The 21,905-nt window shown below is 38.2% G+C and overlaps 1 protein-coding gene across 2 annotated transcripts in view; it reads left to right on the top strand.

Moving 5' to 3' along the window:
• prmt3 (protein arginine methyltransferase 3) overlaps window positions 1-21,905 on the top strand; it is a 79,098-nt gene that overhangs the window by 53,977 nt on the left and 3,216 nt on the right. For both annotated transcript variants that reach the window (XM_079839105.1, XM_079839106.1), the window contains exons 13-15: window positions 2,437-2,523; window positions 15,616-15,666; window positions 17,521-17,608. In XM_079839105.1, the coding sequence (XP_079695231.1) occupies window positions 2,437-2,523; window positions 15,616-15,666; window positions 17,521-17,608 (226 nt within the window). The remainder of the gene's footprint in view (window positions 1-2,436; window positions 2,524-15,615; window positions 15,667-17,520; window positions 17,609-21,905) is intronic.

Below are 21,905 nucleotides of genomic sequence, written 5' to 3' on the forward strand. Positions count from 1 at the left end.
CATTTACAGAAATTAATACTTTAATTCAACACGTACGCATTTAATGGTTTCCCCTACAAATATTAATTATGATTTTAGAAGCAAAACAGCTGATTTCTGAAGGATCACGTGACACTGAAGACTGGAGTAATGATGCTGAAAGTTCAGCTTTAATCTTATCTTACCGTCCCCAATGGAAGTGTAAAGGGATAGTTTACCCAAAAATGAAACTGGTCATTCTAAACCCTTAGGATTTTTCCATAGAACACCAACCACAATCGTTTGGAAATGTCCTAGCTGCTCTTTTCCATACAACAAAAGTGGATGGTGGTTTATTCTGTCACTTTCATTTTTGGCTGAACTATTCCTACATGTCTGAGTTATCTGCTTACTAATCCCCTCTTTTTAACCACATGATGGTGTCTGTCTTATTGGATTTGGTGCAGATCATTAGATCACCCGAATCCCTAATTAATTGAGTCTGGGCTGGACAGAAAGCCAATTTCCTGTGTTGTGGCCTTGTTTTGAGATAGAGGGGAGGAGGGGAGAGAACGTAGGTAGGATCAAGCAGAAGATGAAGAGAAGGGAGTGACAGATTGTGAGCAGAGAGCGAGAGACGTTTGAGAGGACGTAAAGCCTCGGAGGCCGTCTGTGACAGAATGGCTGATTGATTATTCTAATCTTTGTTTAAAGTCCTCCTTAGTAAACTTCACCACTACTCATCACTGCCTGCCATGGCTTTGCACAAACACTTATGAGGAAAAATACACATATGCTTAACGTTGTTCTTTCCGTATTTTTTCAATAAATATTTAAGTGGAAGATGCCACCAATGAATTGGAGCAAAAAAGGAACACTAATAAAGGTTTTTTTTTTTTTTTATGTATTTCCACGAGAGCTACTCTATAGTTACATTTGAAATGTGGTAAAACAGTAGATTAATTTTTTAACAGAAAAACTGAGCCCCTGTTTACACCTGGTATTGAGATGCGTTTTGGTCAATCGGATCACAAGTGGACGGCGCTAAATACAGGTGTAAATGTTTTGAGCTTGTCCACTTTCAGTCACTTCCAGTGGTAGTCGAAAACGCATTTTACCGGATTGCTTTCGTAGTGTAAACTTTCATGTGGTCGAATGTGTTCGAACAGCCACAAAAGATGTCTACTCTTCACCTACTGACCTAATGCGTAAACATTATGGGAAGAGCGCTAGACAGTCGGGATTTAAACTTTGTTTGGTTTGAAGACGAAAAAAATACCAAGCACAATGTTCTCTCACCATTCCTGATTTCTAACACAAACTCACAGCGTTCGCCTTGGTCTTGCGGCTATCAGAGTAGGGGAAAAAAATTAATGCTCTGTGAGTGTTTCTATATCATGTCCAGTCATGTTCATATGTAAATTGAATTGAGCTCATTTTGTCCATTAGATCGAAAGATCTGAAAAAAAAACATACATAGACCCTCCCTTCCAAGAAATCAGGACAAAAGTGGTCGAAAGTGGACAAAAGAGACCAGGTGTAAACGTGTATGTCTCCCTCGTCTACTTGTGATCCGATCGACCAAAGTGCATCTTAAAACCAGGTGTAAACAGGGCCTAAGAGTAGATTGAACAAAGTTTTTACAAATTCCTTTTCTCAGAAAAATGTGACCAATTATAACCGTATGTTCAACCAATGGGGCTGAATTACATTATATTCCCCGACCTTGATCATAAAATGGCTCAAACATAAGCAATAATGAAAATTCAATGCATATATCCATCATTTCCTCTCTGTGCAGAAACGTTGCACATCTTACTTCCATTATCTCACTGACCCAGCCCAATAAAGCCATTTAACGGTAGTCAGAGTTCCATTAAATGAACACATTCTAGCGTGGAATTCTGTTACAACATTTAATGACACTTAAACTAGCCACATTTACTGCTTTATGATATTTAAAGGGGTTTTTATTGTCATGTAGATGTTTAATTATATTTAACGAACTTAAATGAAATTATTTCAATAATTTAGTAATCTATTTTTAATGTTTAAATGTAATAATTATAATTGATATTCTAAAATTAGTAATCAATATACCATTCTTCTTGCATTCCACATATATTACTAGCTTTTTATTTACGGGAAGTATAATGTAAAGTAAAGTATAATTTATTTGTTGTATTGCGTTCTCTAAAATGTTTTATTCCATCAAGCACTAGTGCATGTGCTCCAATATATTGTGTGCCCTTGTGTTGTCAACTTGAGATTGGGTCTAGGTCATATCATTTCTCAACAAAAAGTAAAAAAAATAAAGCAAAAACAAATGTCTAAAGTTGTCTTAAATGACTATTGATATCCAGTGTTAGCTGTCCAAGAACCTCTGAATTGTGACTTCTATTGCTCCCAACTTTTCAAGCCAGCTCTTTTACTTTTATTGGATGTTTGAAGAAGTTTTGCTTATGTGTCCCTCTCTAGACTATTGACTGTGGCGCTGTGACTGTGTCTGAGCTGGAGTTCACTGTAGGCTTCACTCTGAAGATAACGGCCAGCACATTCTGTACAGTGAGTAGATCCAACACGCACACACACAAACACGCATTTACCAACAAACTGGCACACAAACACACTTCAATCTTCAGAGCTAATCAAGGTTGTCAGGTGTGAAGATTAATTAGTGGTGGGGAGATGGCTGCGATGTGTCCGGTAGCTCAGACATCAGTCTGGTTTGATGGAAAGATGGGTTTTCTTACAGGTGAAGGTTACGGCAGTCAGTGAAAGGGTTGCTTTATTTCATGGACTAAATTCAACTGCATGTCTATGTGTGAGGTAAAATAGAGTGAGAGGGTATTAGAGGAACCCGGTCATTCTAGTACTGTGAAACAAGGTAAATTATGAAAAATTTCACGAGCAGCTCGTCTCCCATGTAAAGGTGCACTATTAAATTTTTTTAGTTTATTCCAAATTAACACAATTTAAATATTGAGTCAATGCACTATCATTCCTTCTTCCAAAATTGTGTATTTGTCTTACCATTACCCTATTCACTATGGTAAGCCCGTTGTAAGGGTTCCCAAGCTTTTCGTGGGAAAATGCGTACATACATCACTCATCCATGTGTCTTATTTGTAAATAGAAAAAAGTTACTCTGCCTACTTTGACGCATTTAGGAGTGGCATAGGTTAGTTGTCACACGAGTGAGAAAGGTTGGCATGGAGCAGCTAAAACTCGAACCTCCGGGGAATCACCCGGAATCACAGTTCTCGTAATAAAACTCACTATAACTTTTCTGGCCCCTTCCTGTTCCAACATGACTGCGCACCAGTGCACAAAGCAAGGTCCATAAGACATGGATGAGCGAGTTTGCTGTGGAGGAACTTGACTGGCCTGCACAGAATCCTGACCTCAACCCGATAGAACACCTTTGGGATGAATTAGAGCGGAGACTGTGAGCCAGGCCTTCTCGTCCAACATCAGTGCCTGACCTCAGAAATGCGCTTCTAAAAAAATTTCCATAAACACACTCCTAAACCTTGCGGAAAGCCTTCCCAGAAGAGTTGAAGCTGTTATAGCTGCAAAGTAGAGCTGCAACTAACGATTATTTTTTCTGTCGACTAATCTAACGATTATTTTTTCGATTAGTCGACTAATCTAACGATTATTTTCCCAGATTAATCTTATGATTCTTTTTTACTGATTATTGTATTTCAAAGAGGGTAGTGAATTTGTATATTATTTTAACATGAAATCAATGAATGATGACAATATTAATTGTATTTCAGGAAAGGTAGTGTACATAGTATGCCATTTTATAATGAAATATATGAACACAAGAAGCTTTTTAAACATAATATATAATGATACTATTAATAATAAAATGTATACAGAGTAGGCCTAATTAGGAAAAGTTGTTTACTATAGGCTAGTAGTTGAGTATGATTTACTTATTGATTTGTGTCAATAGTAAACGAAAATGCACTTGTATTTATCTGCAAAAGGTTCACATACAGGAGCTTTCAGCATAGTTTTAATATAGTATAACTAGTCGTCTATTTTTAAGATACATGTGCATAAACAACGACTAAAGCTGCCAGAAGTTTTTGCCCAAACTTCAAAGACACATTTAAATGATTAAAGCTAGAGGCATATCTTAACTTTAATGTTTCTTTAATCATGTAAACTACCTATATACAGCATGTTTTATGCATATGTGTTTGGGACAGAGCGGAACCAGGTCGCATTAACAGGAGATATATGCAGCCCATAATAAATAAAAGCACGAGACGTACTGGGGTCGGAGAAGAACCCCGGAAAATGTGACCGTCTGTTGCAATACACGCGTGGCGCGTTCAGCTGCGCGAGAGAACACTGGAAGGGTTGCCAGGTTTACACAACAAAACCCACCCATTCGTTACTCAAAACAAGCCCAATCGCGTTTCGGGGAGGTTCTCTGGTAAACATCGCGTTCGGGGGGTTAAATATGTGTGTTTTTTTGCTTCAACCCGCGGACATGAGACACAGCCCGCGGCAACAGTGTAGAAGTAGCCCAATTCCGCGGAAAAAAGCGGACTTGGCAACACTGATTGGCAGTGTGAAAGCTCCCGCTCTCCACGCGCACAGCTTCTGCTCTGCCTGCGCGCGCAGTGTGAAACCGGCGTTACAGAGCGAACAAAGCACAGTTTTACTCGGCTTCTGTTTAAAGTACTCCCACACTTTTGAATGTCGCGGTCTGGCTTTATATGATAAATGATAATTTTCACTATGCCCGGGAGCAGAAGCTGCCATTATTCTAGATCTTCTGTTCCATTCTAGAACGTAAATAATATGCCGTCGACGCATTTCACGCACGTCGACGTATTTTCGTAGTCGACGTCATCGACGACGTCGACGCGTCGTTGCAGCCCTACTGCAAAGGGTGGGCCAACTCCATATTAAACCCTACGGATTAAGAATGGGATGTCAATAAAGTTCATGTGCATGTAAAGGCAGGCGTCCTAAAACTTTTGGTAATATAGTGCATCTCTTAAGCCTAGTAGCAAATGTTTTATGAGCAGCAGGATAACCATATTCATCCGTCACGCAGAGACGAAGCACAACCAAAACAACGTTCTTCCGCAAAATTCATGCAGTTTTTTCGCAGTTACATAGTGTACTATCCATTGTGGCCACAAAGGACAAAAAGCACCATAAAACTTCCATAAAATTAGATTGTATGACTTGTGTACTAGACTATCATTCAAAAGTTTGCATTAAATTGATCACAAGTGACAGTTGAGACTTATTACAAAAAAAAATATTTTTTATTTTAAATAAATGCTTTCCTTTTCAACTTTCTATTCATCAAAGGATACTGGAAATAAGAAAATATCATAGTTTCCACAAAAACATTGAACTCCACAACTATTTTCAACTTTGCTAAATATCTGAAATATTCCTTGCGCTCCAAATCAACATATTAGAATGATTTCTGAAGTATAATTTGACACTGAAGGCTGGAGTAATGATTCTGAAAATGCAGCTTTGCATCACAGGAATAAATTAGATTAAAAAATATATATATATTTAAAATTTTACTAATATTTCACAATATTACTGTTTTACTGTATTTTTGATCAAATAAAAGCAGCCTAAGTGAGCAGAGGACACTTCTTTTAAAATCATTAAAACAATCTTACAACCCCAAACTTTTAAACAGTAGTGTTTATTCCAAGTGTTCTGCAGCCATTCTGCTTAATCGAACTGGTACAATGTGTCTGGTTATGGCACAAGTAAAAGCCAATGACGTTTAGCCTCAAAATTGTCATTTGGATGATTTTTATAGTATTTTTGGATTTATAGCAGTATAGTATTAAAGCAGTGGATTGTAGGAAGCAGAGCAGCGTGAACATTCTTAAGAGTTTCTTCTTTTTCATACAAGTTTAGAATTACATGAATGTTAGTAAATAATGTCATAACTTTCAGTTCTGTTTGAGCTATTCCTGTCAAGGCATCATGTTTGTTATTTGCCAAGCTATATTGTTTGCTAGGTCACTATTCATGTCATGGTCTATTTTCTAGAGTGGGAGAGTATGTGTGTGTGTATTTGTCGGTGAATTGTGAGAGTTGGTAAGAGACGGAACAAAAAAACCAACTGAAATTTCAAGTGTAATTTTTCTTTTGTCTCCCAGTTTTGTCCCAGCATTATTGTTCCTGCTTCTTTGTTATAGCTTTTATGGATTAATCAATACTATATTATTATCTCCCTTCCCCTCTCAGAGTTACTCGGGATTTAATGGAGTTTGTAAACACCATCTCATTTTTTTCTGTTGCTCTCCAGTAATGGAAAAGCACATCCTGATTTCCTCCTTGTTAAAAAAATATTCTATTTTTAGATCAAAGGCATGTATAACCAATTTTCAAATATTAAATATCCTTGAGTGTAATGAAAAACTTTCAGTTTATAGTCATAGATGCGATTCAGCACCCTGTTTTGCACTGCTTTGTCATGTAATTATGGAGGCACCCCAAAAACGGAGGGAAAATGCTGTCGTCCCCATGATTGAGTGCATGGACTTATTCTCCTGCAGACAGTCCATTCATCACATCAGGCTGCCTAACCTTGCATTAAATGAACAGCGCTACCCTGCACTCTCGTGCTCGGCCGGCGGAAGACAAATAACGCTCGCTCTTACAGTTGCACTGGTCCTCGACTCACGTTGTCCACAGGGACGACAGTCTCTCCTCTCTCTCTCTCTCTCTCTCTCTCTCTCTCTCTCTCTCTCTCAGTATCTCTCTTGCTTTCTCTTTCTCCTCACTCCAGAAAAAAATGTGTCACATCCAAATGTGCCAGATTCACTTTGATACATTTAATACGTATCTTTAAGCTCACATTTGAAAATGTGTCGCACGTAATAGGGAAGAGTGGAGTAAGCTGTGCCACTAACTGAAATTATATTTCAGATTCAGGATGTATTTCAGAATATTTTCTGCAGTGGTTCTCAATCAGGGACGGGGCCTTGACAAACTTTCAAGGGGCCCACAATATGACTTAAAATGATTTAAAATAAGACAAAACAAGCATGAAAATAAGCTGAAATCATTTGGTTATTTTTAAATCGAAAGAATATGCATCTGTCTATTTATGCCAAGCAGCTGTATATGATTTTTTTTATAGGGTTGGTCATGTGACAAAACGTATGCTCGGTTTGCTAGAATAAAGCAGCTAACATTAATGACCAATAGCTTGTATTTGAGGTATAAAATGTTCATGGCACATCTTGTGCACTGCTTTTGAAGCACATATCAAGATGGTTGTGCATAATGTTTGCGTCAGTGGTGATTTGCCTTAAGGACACTTCATGTTACATCAAGCTGTGACAAGAACAATACTGGTAATGATTGTATATGGGGAAAGTAGGGACAATGCTTGTTTTCTCCATATTTGTAAAATGTCAGTGGAGAGACAAAGCAATGGTTATAGAAGATAGTTATGAGAACCTAGTAGACTTAATAAGCAAGTCCTAACTTGTAATTGGAAGTTATGATGGGAATTTATATTGTTACAAAAAAATACATTGCAAATAAATGCTGTTCTTTTTTCTATTAGAATCCTGAAAAAATATGATACACTCTAAAAAAAAAAAGGTTCTATATTGCACCAAAAATGGTTCTTGGCTCGTAATCATAGGGGAACCTTTTTTAGTGCTATATAGCACCAATTTTGGTGCTTCAGTGGTTCTTCAGCGGTTCTTCAGAGGTTCTTCAGCGGTTCTTCAGAGGTTCTTCACCGGTTCTTTGACTAAGGTGCTATATAGCACCTCTGAAGAACCACTGAAGAACCACTGAAGCACCAAAATTGGTGCTATATAGCACTAAAAAAGGTTCCCCTATGATTACGAGCCTTTTTTTTTAGAGTGTATCAAAAATATGAAGCAGCACAACTGTTTTCAACATTGATAATAATCAGAGATGTTTCTTGATCAGCGTATTAGAATGATTTCTGAAGGATCATGTGACAGAAGACTGGAGTAATAATGAGGAAAATTTTACGTTTTTAAAAATATGTTAGTATAGACAACAGATTTTAAATTGCCACGATATTTCACATTATTAGTGTTTTTACTATGTTTTATCAAATAAATGCAGCCTTGGTGAACATAAGACATTTTTCACATTTTGAATGATTTTTCACATTCCAAAGACGGTAACTATAATGATAACAATAAATATATATTCTATATATCGTTCTAAATATAAAAGAATAGCAGTGTCCACACCGCAACCATAACTATAATGATAACGGCACAGGGAAACAATATCGTTAGAATCACTTTTTAGAAGGATTTTTTTCCAACTGATGAAGTTGGATCTAGAGCCAATCAGAATCCATCCTGCTTTAAAGAGCTTGAGCATTTCAATTATCAGACGGTAAAACTGTAGCACGAACTTAGAACAAACAGAATGATATCGTCCGCTGGTGTGGACGCCATATTTATCATTATAGTTATCATGCATTTTGTTTCTGTTTAAAAGCACAGTGGAATTGTGAAATGCGCCAGTCTTGCATTTCTTATAGCTGACGTGACATTTCCAGTAAGCGAACACTGGGCTGATGTTGACAGCGGGACAGCTCTAGATATGGCCAAATCCCTGGGCTATATGGAGCTTGGGTAAAATCAGGCCAGTGGAGTTTCAGATGATTGGAAAGCAGTGTGGCACTTTTACACTTTGTACATACAATTGTACACAAAGCACTTTGAACACACTCTCTGTTAGTTATTGACCTCAGTAGTAGTAGTAGTCGTAATTTAGCAAATGCTTTTATACAAAGTGACTTGCCTAATTGAGCCCTGAATCCAATCAAGCATATTTTTCACTTTCTTATAAGAAAAATGCCTCAAAACAATCAAAAGATTATTACTTGTTCGTTTATCAGCAGGGAAGTGTGAATACAAACAATTCTGCAAGTCTTACTCTATTTTGTTCCCGTAGCTCTGGTGGGCACATTATGTCTTTTCATTGGCACGATAAAGCATCCAAGCGAACTTGTTTTAACAGAACTGCATGTACATGTTTAAATATCATTGAGCTGTTTTTTTAGATTTTGGAGAAAGATGTGGATACTTTTTGGAAAACTTCTTTTCACAATGGCTGTAAAATCAAGTTTAACTACTGTCATTGCCGTACCAAGTGACATTTGTGATGTATCTTGTACATAGTGTTACAAAATCCATGTTAAGGGCGAATTCAGGTTAATTGGGACACGTTTTTGCCATTGAGATGACTGGAAAAAAGTGTCCCAATCAACCTGAATTCACTCTGCATGATAAATACAGTTGTTTTGCATTGTAATATGCTCATATATTAATCTGTTGCATGAATGATTGTGTTTTACTCTGTAAGGGAGACTAATAAATACTCTAATGTGAGGCTATTTTAACAGCGCTAGTTCAGACACACAGTGTCAGACTAAAGCAATGATGTCAGTAGTGTACATAGCCTACCCACTCTGTTCTTGACGTCACATGCAAATTTCATAATTTATTAAGCAACACTGTAGATTTTACCAGGCTGAAGGAAGGTATTGCATGTGCCCAAATTCCTATATGGCTGATCCTACAGTACATTTTATCATCTGGACTGTCTATTTCAAGTAAAATTTCATTCTTATATATTTTTAGATGTATAAGAATATGTATCTGTAAAGCATGCAGCACCATAGCCATTGTTTCAAATGTTAAATGCTTGCATAAACAGTCATGTTTTCTATTGTACATTAATGCTGTTGATAACTATTTAATGGGAGGCTCAATTTGTGCCACTCTTTTGTTACAAATTATACAGCTCACAATAATTTGTGCTATTTTTGTTCATATGTGTGAGGGTTCTAAACCAAAACTAAGGGTTGCAATCATACCCTATAGAAGAGAAGGAAGAAAGGTTCTATATTTATTTTCTGTTTTAACTAATGATACCACTTTTTACAGCATTTCTGCCTTAGTCTTTACTCAAGTTCACTATGTAGGTGACTGAGTGTTTCTGCAGTAATGTCCTTCCCCTCTAATTAAACCCTGTATATTCGCTTCCAGTGCGGCGGAACGTCAAACTCCGAGGGAAAAGCAGAATAACGGGAATGGGAATTTCGGCGGCATTGGTGTGTGTTGTGCACAGAATAAGGGGAGACGCCGGGTGGAGAAGGTGGGGGGGTTGGAGAGCTCGAGGTGGTCGAGTGTGACGCCTCGCACGCGTGAATAAACCCCATCAAAAGCGCATTAGCTCTCCCTCCTCCGCAGCTCGCCGCATAATTGTATCTGGCTGCACCACGCTCTGCTCCGACATGATAGCGCTGGAAAGGGCTTGATGATGAATTGCTCCCCGTTGGTGTTAGAGATGATGATAATTATTAATTTTCCCCGGACCTGTTCTCCAGGTAGGCTCGCTGAGCTGCGCCGTGCGCCGCCTCCTGGGCTGGGAAACAGCTCGCGCACATCACTTATCTCCGACATTCCCCGGGTGTGAAGGCTGAGCACTTTGATGAGAATAAAAAGACTCAGTTTCCACCATTTGTCCCCCTTTTCACCACACAACACGAGCTTTTGTATCTGCTCTTTCACTCCGCCCCGGTGCGTTAACGGAGGGGGGGTTATTTTGTTTTATTTCTGGCAGGGAGTTACTTGGCTCTGACCCCTGTGTTTTCAGTGCGCGTCCTCTTTTTTCGGGTCCCAGTTTCTGTTGACATTTCTGGGCAATTTACACTGACAAAAAGGATGAACCCATTTAAAGGAAAGCAGTTTGGAGATGCTGCACTTTTCTTTTAAATAACTGACTTATGGAAAATAAGTTGATGGCAATCATTAGTTGTATTATACCAATTAAGAATAATTATAGAAATAATTTTGGGTAATGGTTGAATCTTTTTAATTATGTTAAAACAATACCAAAGATATCTAAAATGTAACCATAAATATAATTGATTAATTAATCCTAATGTTGTGTATTTATTTAAAAGGACTAACAACTTTACAGTAACTGTGATTTTTATATATATATATAAAAAAATTATATATATATATATACTTTTTCCCAGTCATCTCAATGGCAAAAAGTGTCCCAATCAACCTGAATATTATACCTATTATGGGTGTAACGGTACATGTATTCGTCCCGAACAGAGCAGAACACGGTCTTGGTTCGGTGCATACAGTCCACGAATACAGTTAGTCACAGATCCACTAGGGGTGGGAATCACAGGGTACCTCATATGATGATACAATACACAATACATGGCTCATGATACCGATAATATCACAATATAGCAATTCTGTGATAATCAGTATATTTGCTAGACAATCCTATAATGATACATCACGATATCTGTCAAACTCTGAAAACAAAATGCCTGTGAAAAGTGCAGGTTTTTTCAAACTTTGGACTTAAACGTGGCTGGGGAATCTATTATTTTACTCACACTGCTGTCCGCCATCCCGTTAAAAAACTCTTTTTCTTAGGCTAGCTAACTTATGTTCACGTTTCACTCATTTATGTGTTGAGCGCTACCTCGAGGAGCCATGAAGTAGCGATGCTGGGAGCAGGGAAATCAATTTAGAGCACCTTATTTTATTCATTAAAATATTGATATTTGGTGCCAACGTATCGATTCTCGTATTGCACGGAGAAAGACAACGATATATTGCCATTAAAATATTTTGTCCCACCCCTACAATCCACACTCCAATCCAGAAGGGGGCACGCACAGTAATGCAATGCTGTTTGCTACCCGCCACAACAGGAAAAAGAGCAGAAGAAGAGAGACTCTATGCACCAACCCAAAACAAGAGTTCAAATGGCACTTACAGTTTCGATTCATTTTTGTGACGCGCTCCACAAACTTCACGGAAAGGAAACCGACCCGGCATAAAGCGGCATCCTGGTTGTTTTCTTTATTTTCTTTATTTGTTTCCTTTTTTTTTCTTTATTTTACAAAAACATGTTTCGTTTTTATTGTGAGTGTACACAAATAAAAATAGACCCGCAAATAATGTCTTACTCTTATCTGTATGACCATAAACGATGGAGTATTTTAAGTTGTTTCCGCTGTTATAATGAGACACAATCATTTGGCATTGTGCCGCTTTGTGTCATGGAGGGCTCATGAGTGTCCTGGAAATGGGAAGCCTTTCCATTTTTCCATTACCCTTCAAATTGCGCAAATTGAAATACGGCCAATGGAAATGGATAATAAACACAGAAATGCCACATTATTATGAAGACCTTGAAGCAGATATGAGGGAGATGGGTAAGGTAAGATAAGACGCCGAAGTCTCCTTGATTAAAAATAATGGCCAGTGCGGTGGCTGGGCTATACATAAACCTTCCAACATCCGTGGCATCATTTTCGGAATGACTTATCACGAGAGGGAAAAAAAAAAGTTGTCGTCGCATTACAACGGTTAATGGAAACGCTGTCATTTCGCAATCTTTTTTTTTTATCGACATTTAGAAAATATCGCAAACGTTTTGCGCAAATCTGTAATGGAAACGCAGCTACTGTCTCCTCGTGGAAAGGTGAATTGGCTCAGATGTAGATGGCACTTTTTCTCCTTCTCGCTCATCTTTCCGTGGTTTCTTGAAAAAGTTAATTTTACAGATGTTAATGAACTCCCACGCACAAAGAAAATAATCCCTGCACAAGTTTTATTTTTTCATTCTATTTATTTTGTACTTGTATAACACAATAGAGGCTTTTCAGTTTCGTAGCTGATTGTGACCAAATACCTTTTGTATTTTATCAGGTCTATATGATCTATGCAAGAGAGCATTCTGTTTACGTGCTTAAAGGAGGCTGTACTGTACCAACTAGGGGACTAAATGCCGCTAGGTGGAACAAACTGTAATTTGCACTATGGTCTGTTCAAAATAAATGAAAAGAAACCTAGTATTGGGGATTTGTTGCTTTTTCCTGTTGTATCGAATCGTGACCCCAAAACCGAGGTATGTACCGAACCGTGACATCTGTGTATCGTTACACCCCGAATACCTATATATATTTGTTTTCTGGAAAATGTATTGAATACTGTTTGAAACGTATAGTTTTTTTGTCTATTGAAAAATAAGCCCATGTAAAGGACTAATGCAGAGCACAAGTCCTTTGTGGATGTGCTACTAAACCCTTGATTATGTTGCTGTGGCTTTGTCCTCTTAAAGCTGTTTTAACAGAAGAAAGAGGAGGATTAATGGTTGGGAGGGAGAGGGACACACAGGCATTAAGCCAGAGCTGTATGTCTCCCCACAAGGTCCCTGGGATACTTCAGGCAGAATGGCTCACATTATCACTGCAGTGTCCCCTGGGAGTTCACAGGGTGACTGCGCTCTGTCGTGTGTGTGCGCATCTGTGAGGTGTGTGCCGTGACACAACTCTGCCTTTCGTTCAGGGAAATCCTCTCTAAAATGACACACTTTATGACTAAATAAACATGTTAGAAATAAAAATGATTAATTCTGAGTGGATTTCTGTGTTTTGCAAATTGTATTTGAGAACAGGGGCATTCTGGGAAATATTATCCTTGGAAACAATGTGAGTCATCAAAAGAGAAAGTTATGACGCTTGTCCCCAATCAATCATGTTTATGAGCTGTTGTCATCAGCGACAACAAAGTTCATCTCTGGCGTGGCAAATGACTCGCAAATCCACTCTTCCTAACAAATTCAATAAGCAATTAGCTTGATTTGGTAATTATTGCTCCATATAATGTCTGATAACGTTCATTACAATCCATAATTGCACTGACCTGACTTTCTTTTTTCTATCACACCATCAGCGACGCCTCTTGCTCACAACTGTCATTTCCTATAAAAAGTGATTGGCTTGGATTTGAGAATTGTGTTAGATTTTTGTTTTGTGTTGCTGGTTCAGAGGCTTGTTTGTCTGTCTACACATTTAAGAATTACTAAAGCATCCTGGGACAGCAAGTACATTTATAATTAACTTTCATAATGAAGCAACCTTAAACCGGTTTCTGGGTCTTAAAAAGTCTTAATTCACCCGTACACAAATTAATGCCTTAAAAGTTCTTGAATCAGAGCAGAAAGTTTTAAATGCATAGTCATTGCATTAATTGCATTATACTGGCGGCAGTGGCTCTTGTAGGTTAGCTACAAACCAGGAGGTTGGGGGTTCAATCACCGGTTCCACCTGACCAAGTGTCGAGGTGTCCATGAGCAAGACACCTAACCCCAGCTGCTCCCTTGCATGGCTGACACCGCCGTCGGTGTATGAATGAGTGAGTGAATGGGTGAATGTGAGGCCATGTGTAAAGCTCTTTGGATGGCCATCGGTCTGTTTAAAGCGCTATATAAATGCAGTCCATTAAAGGTTGCATGCATTGCAAAAAAAATTAATATCTTCCTCCTTTTGCTCTGTTCTCCAATACAAATATCTAAACATGCTTAAATTAAAATGCATTTACTTGAGTATTGAAAAATGTAATAAAATTAAGATTAACTTAATTAAAATGGATATTTTTATAACTCACAGTGAGTATAAAAATATCCATTTGAATGAAGTTGATTTTTCTGAGCCCACCATTGTTCTGGTTTTATTCATAAACTCATTTTGATAAGTTTCACAGAAAACAAGACTTTATATTTTATGTAATTTAGCATTTCAAGTAAATGTATCTTGATTTAAGAATTTTTTTTTTTAAATGTCATTAAAAAGTAATGGATATCTGATGGAATATTTCTTTCAATTTTTTTTTCCAAACTATTAAGTGCTGCTAACTCAGCGTTTCTCCCTAAACTTTTACATTACAATTTATCCCTTCAAATTTATTTAGATGGTCTTACATTTACCTTCATAAAACCTGCAGAAACCTGCACCCTGTTAAAATAATGTACAATTTCACAAGTTATTTTGTATAATTTGCAACTTGTGGGCAGACCTTTGCATGGATTTACTTTTTATTTTTTTATTATTATTATTTATTTAGATTTTTTTTAGCACAATGGTTCTTTTTAAACAATACTAAGAAGAGTTAAGCCTGTAAATGTTCCCAATGAGTTTAGTTAAAGACTCAAAAAACATCTTATTTAACATTTAGTCACCTCTAATTTTTTCCTTCCCTCTCTTTTTAAACGTTGAGTGTTCCCATTTTCCCTCTATTGTTGTCTTGCTTACCTCTCTCTTTATGCTCTGTTTTCTCTTTATCAGTGTATTTTCCCTCTCTCTCTCTCTCTCTCTCTCTCTCTCTCTCCTCATTGATTGGGCTCTTTGTGTGAGCGAGCAGACCCTCGTGTTGTCAGCTGCGTCAGGATTAAAAGCTATTAGTTCTGCATCATTGCCACTACAAGTATGCTCCTGAGATTGATAGAGTTGCTCCACTGTCATTGGGGGGCAGGTTGGGACAAAAAAGGGTAGTTTTTATTTCCATAGTATTGTTTAATTTACACTGTGTATGTATTACTACAGAATACAAAAAATATATATATTTTTCATTAGTAGTCTTTATTAAATAAAATGATTATTTTTATAGGGAGCGTTTCCACAACACTATGCTTTTTTTAATCACTTGTCAACATGCCTCCTTTTAGCCTCTTTTGCTAATTACTTCCTGCTGCCCCAAACAAGTGTGAGCATTTACCAGAATGTCATGTTCTAACCTCTCTCATATTTCATTCCAGGCCATCGTGGGCTATTTTGACATTTTCTTCGACAAGAGCTGCGGAAACAAGGTAAGCAATAGTGCTGTGCTGTTTAACAGCGAGCAATTGCGGTCACGCCTTGCCGTCTTTTAGGCCCGAGGCAATCGCAATGCAATCGCCAGCCTCTCATACCTAAATGCTGAAATAAGCATTTGCCTTCCTCCAGTGGCCAACTGGAACATGCAATGAAATAAGCTAAACCCATCAGCCACTGAGAGAACGATCGTGCGCTGGGTTCTGATAATGGGAGTTTAGGCAAGAGGATGTGGAGGGGGTCTAGTGTTCTTTTGTCCTGTTTTTGACATTTAAACGGCATCATCCGAGTTTCTGTTAATGATCTGGCGGATAACCACAACAATTATGTGTGCTCTGACCTGATTCAATTTATATGTCTTTGTACAAAAGCTGTCAGTATGGTGGTACCCTTTCAATAGGTATACCTTTGTACCAAAAGTGTAAATAATAGTGCCTAAATGGTACATATTAGAACCTTTTTAAAGGGTACCATCCCAGTAACAGCTTTTGTAAAAAAAAAAAAAAATCCGAGAGTGTTTTTGAGACCGTCCGGCCATCTACATAAGGTCACAGTATTCAGCAGGGACATCCCAATATGCGGTGGGACCTAGAGGAAGCAGGGTTTTCCCCCCCTCAGTCTGTTTGCGATTGCCAACTCATGTGCATTACATATTATTTTCACTGAACTTTATACTTCCATCTATCGGCCTGGATGCAACATCACACAAAAGTAAACAGTTTTGGTCAACAATGATTTTGTAAAAAGAAAAACTCCCTAATTACAGGCATATTTGTCCCACACGATTGGTTTAATTCCACAAACAAAAGTGCCTGATAATTATAGGGTTACTGAGGCCCTGTTTACACCTCAGTATGGTCGATTGGATCACAAGTGTGTGATGCTAAATACAGGTGTAAATGGGGTCTAAAACATTTTGAGCTTGTCCACTTCTGACCACTTCTAGAGGGACTCGAAAACACATTTGACCGGATTGCTTTCGTAGTGTAAACTCTCATGTGGTCAAATGTGTTTGAACAGCCTACTTTCCGCCTACTGACCTAATGTGTAAACATTGCGGGGAGCGAACTAGCCAGACGGGATTTAAGGTTTTGTTGGCTGAACACCCAAGTTTGGTTTGAAGATGAAAACGAACCAAGCACAATGTTCTCTCACCATTCCTGATTTCTAACATGTACTCACAGCGTTCTGCATGGTCTTGCGGCTGTCAGAGGAAAAACGAAAGCTCCTGTTGCCTTCATATGTAAAATCGTGAACTTATTTCATACATTACATCGAAAGATCTGAAAAAACATACATTTACCCGCCAAAAGGCCCTTCCCTCGAAGAAATCAGGACAGAAGTAGTCGATAGTGGACAAAAGAGTGTGGGAATGTGTCTCCCTCGTCTACTTCCGATCCGATCAACCAAAAGCGCATCTTAGGGCCTGGGATGAAGTATTATTATGTGATCTCATCATGGCAGTCACCATGACAGGACGACCCACCTTATGCCACCTTATTAACTCATTCAATAACTGATTCACACAGTTATTAAACCGAACTGAATCAACACTGAACTGATAATGACTTCACTATTGTCTTTTTAGAGCTGCTTTACAGCAGAATTGAATTCTGTCATTTAATAATTTTCTATTTGAAATGTTTATTTACTTATTTTTATTTGTAAATATTTGTTTGCATTAATCCTCTTTTCCTGGTGGTCAAGTATTTCCACTTATTCACAGAATCATTCACTTTTCTTTCTATACAAGAAAGGTTACTGATATGAAAGAAAAGTGACTGAGTATACAGCATTTTCCTTATGTTAACATAAACTGTTTTCTAATGCAGCTGTGTTTTGAATTTTAGGTCATGTTCTCCACTGCTCCAGACTGCACTAAGACTCATTGGAAACAGACAGTGTTCTTACTGGAAAGTCCTATCCCTACCAAAACCGGTTTGTACCCCGTTCACAAATACTTCTGACTTGTTCTAGCTGTCTCCACACCAGTGTTTGCCTGTAGTTGTGTCTGTGTTTAAACTGTGATTGAGATCTGGTAAGTACATATGCAGCCATAACCTTTTTTAGAACACACAAAAATGTGTCACAGGGAGGTATATCTTATCTTTCTTTAGCTTGACAGTTGATTCTTAGACGGGGACACGGGTTATCCGTCAGTCATTGAGAGATAGACGCATGATTGAGCAGTTCTAGGGCCAGTCCACATAAACCATGCAGTTTGTTCCTGCTGTTGATAAATATATGTATGATGATATATATTGTGTCTTGAGAATCATACCTACAGGGTTTCAAGACAAAACAACACATCCGGTTTATAGACAGATTTGTGCATTATTATTATTTAGGGGCCTAAAGGAATTTTGCCATTTAACACATTTTTAAATGTGGTTACTGAGTATTTAAAAACAACTGGAGAAGAGATTTTTTTTTTGCGGTTGTTGTTAGATGATAATTATTATAGCCACTAAAGCTTAAATACCGGAAAATACATTTTTAATAGGAATAAGCAAAATAAATTCATTTTAAAACTTCATGTGGCCTTCAGATTAGCTCAAGAACAGTGCGTAGAGAGCTTCATGGAATGGGTTTCCATGGACGAGCAGCTGCATCCAAGCCTTACATCACCAAGTGCAATGCAAAGCGTCGGATGCAGTGGTTTAAAGCACACCGCCACTGGACTCTAGAGCAGTGGAGACGTGTTCTCCAGAGTGATGAATATCGCTTCTCTGTCTGGCAATCTGATGGACGAGTCTGTGTTTGGCGGTTACCAGGAGAACGGTACTTGACTGACTGCATTGTGCCAAGTGTAAAGTTTGGTGGAGGAGGATTATGGTGTGGGGTTGTTTTTCAGGGGGTTGGGCTTGGCCCATTAGTTCCAGTGAAAGGAACTCTCAATGCTTCAGCATACCAAGACACTTTGGACAATTTCATGCTCTCAACTTTGTGGGGACCGTTTAATGGATGGCCCCTTCCTGTTCCAACATGACTGTGCACCAGTACACAAAGCAAGGTCCATAAAGACATGGATGAGCGAGTTTGGTCTTCTCATCCAACATCAGTGCCTGACCTCACAAATGCGCTTCTAGAAGAATGCTCAAACATTCCCGTAAACACACTCCTAAACCTTGTGGAAAGCCTTCCCAGAAGAGCTGAAGCTGTTATAGCTGCAAAGGGTGGGCCAACTCCAATGTAAACCCTACAGATTAAGAATGGGGTGTCATTAAAGTTCATGTGCATGTAAAAGCAGGCGTCCTAGAACATTTGGTAATATAGTGTATAAAAAAGTGTATATTGTGTGTCTGTATGTATGTATATTTATTTATATGTTTATGTATTTTGATATATACTGTTTATTTTTTTTCTAACTAGTGATTGCAGAATCGCATGCATGATCTACTCTCTGTTGTTTAAAAGAAGCAAAGAATGGGAGGAAAACTATTTAAAAAACGCGATTGGGAAGTGAATCAGAACCTAAATGTCTTAAAAGGCATATTGCCTCATGTTTAGTTATAAAAGCAATGCAGCGTCTACACCTAGATCAAGGCTCCATATGTCCGATGGCGAGACAGTGTCCCGCTCGTGCCAACAGATGAAGTGTGTCTTATCATAATGGAAATCGGAGAAATGTCATCTGATGCGCAGATGAATGAAGGGGCTTTAGCCAGTTTCTCTGATACAGCACACCATTATAAATGACTGTGGCCTAACTGTGGCTGTCCACGGGCATTAGCACAAACAGTCCCTGCAAGAGGCATTCAATGATAAGAGTGCCGTCCACTTGAAGGCCTGCTAACGGTACTTCTGCATTGCTGATATCAGCGTCAGATCATAATCAGAAGGCACAATGGTCCGATTATATTTTATGGCATATTTGACCATTTTGCTGTAGCTCCAAAAAGTCTCAAACACTGGTGATTTATAGTGACTAACCTTGATTAAGTTATTTATAGTTTATCTTTTGCTTGCATGCCCACTCACCTAGATTGAACAGCCTGTTGCCTCTGGATTAGCACCATATGGGTTTAGAGTCTTCATCTTCTGTTGTCAAGGCCATGTGTGCAAATGCTTGTGAAGAAAAAATGTGGGGGAAAGTAGTATTAGAGAAACATGTTTGAGGGAAACAATTGTTTTTGGGCATGTAACATCATAATACTATTGGATAATTTGGAGGACAATATAAATATTTTTATATTTTATTTTTGTTTTAAAAATAGTAAGGACACATTAGGTTGATCAAAAGATATTTTCATCAAAGACTGTTTTCTACATTGATAATAATCAGATTAGATTAAATAATGGCACATTATAATGATTTCTGAAGGATCATGTGACACTGAAGACTGGAGTAATGATGCTGAAAATTCAGCTTTGCATCACAGGAATAAATTACATTTTAATTATAAAATATTAGAATAAAAAAAGTTTTTTTTAACCACAGTAAAAGTTAGTACAACCACAGTACTTTCTTGGTGATGGCTGCTGTCCCACAAAAATAGGAATAAGAAATAATGTTAGGAATTATATTTGACATTCTTCACACGTACCTTAATGTATAATTTGTAACTTGTGAATTTAAATGGGATTTCTTGCCTAAATAATAACAGTAATGTGTTTTGTGTAGTATATTGCTGAGCTGTCATTTGCATGAAAGAAATGGAGGGGGAAATAATTGTTAAAAGTAAAATGCATCCCTGTCAGCTCACGCTCGGATTGCCTTGGATTCTTATCCTGTTTGTGTTAGTTTAGTAATTACTTTTCAGAAGTGTGATGAGAGGGGAGGTAGAGTATTCAACGGAAATGCAAAACGCCCTCCGAAACGCCCTCAGATGGTGCAACATCAATTAAAGCAGCCTTCATTTGTCATTATTTAGTTGGTTTTGTCGATCATTAAAAGGAAGAGATGAGAAAGTTTCCTTAAAAAGCTTGATTTGTCATGCGTAACCGGCCTTTGAGCTTGAATAAAAGAGGTCATGTGTTGAGTGGCCATGGGTTGTTTTGAGGGTGCATTGTACGTCACGTATGCTCTCCAGACAAGGTGTTCTGAAGCCGATATATTGGTAATAGACTTTAAGAACAAGGCTGCTTATTGAATCAACCATGCAATGCTTTGCGTAGTACTTTAAACTCACAGGAAGTGCAGCCCATTCGCAGTGTGAAAAGGTCCTTGAGGTGTCAGAGCAAGGTTCCTTTAGGGGGAGGTGCGATTATTTGATAGACGGTGCGCTGTGGTGAGCTGGTGATTCCGAAGGCCTGTTTTATGCATCTCCTTTACAGGGGCTGCAGATTTATGAGGTTCTGGGCTGCAGAGCGTGCGCGATAGAGAAGTTTTATAATGCAGCCTTTGTATCTAGTGCTGCAGTGTTTTGGGAAGACTTTTTCCTGAAAACTGTGATGATGATTGAACATTTAGATATTTCATTATAAATTCATGCTGCACACATAATCTGTACTTAAAGGGATAGTTTGCCAAAAAAGGAAAATTCTGTCAAACCCGTAAGACTTTGTTCACCTTCACATATATTTTTTTAATGAAATTGGACAGATTTCTGTCTCTCCATTGGCAGCTATGCATCCACCATTTTGATGCTTCAAAAACTTAATAGAGATTGTAAAACTAATCCATATAAATTGAGCGATTTAGCCCAAATTTTCGGAAGATTCTTGATCGCTTTATATGACGAGCGGATTGAATTTAGGCTTTCATTTCAAATAAATAAACAATAAACAACAAATAAATGTGCTTAAAAAAAAACAGCAGCAACCAGTATCCGAATCAGCCAATTAGCTTGAAAAATCATGATCGGTGCATCACTATTTACTCCAAATCCAAATCAGGTCCAGTGTTGTTTTGTACGGAGCCCATCAAGGGACATGGTGGTGAAAAAAAAAAAAGAGAGATGTCAATAATAAGTTCCCCCGAGACACTTAAGGCCCTATCACACACCCGGCAACAATGCCATGCTAGGCGTGACGCAAGTGTTTTTTTCTAGTTTCAGCCTGACACAGTTATCATTTTCAGGTCCAGCGCCACGTTGTTTAAATAGCAAATGCTCTCGCGCGCCCATCTGTTCGCCCATGGGCATGCTGGTCTGAAAACGCGGTGTGTTCAGGCGCATTGTTGGAGCGTTGCTATTTTGAGGAACTGAAAACGACTGCGCTATTGACCAACAAAAATGACAGTATTTTTTTGTGTTATTTAAAGGGTGTGTTAGTAATATGCTCCTATATGCGG

Source organism: Gobio gobio (assembly GCF_949357685.1).
Source record: "Gobio gobio genome assembly, chromosome: 2".
In the NCBI taxonomy this organism is placed as follows: Eukaryota; Metazoa; Chordata; class Actinopteri; order Cypriniformes; family Gobionidae; genus Gobio; species Gobio gobio.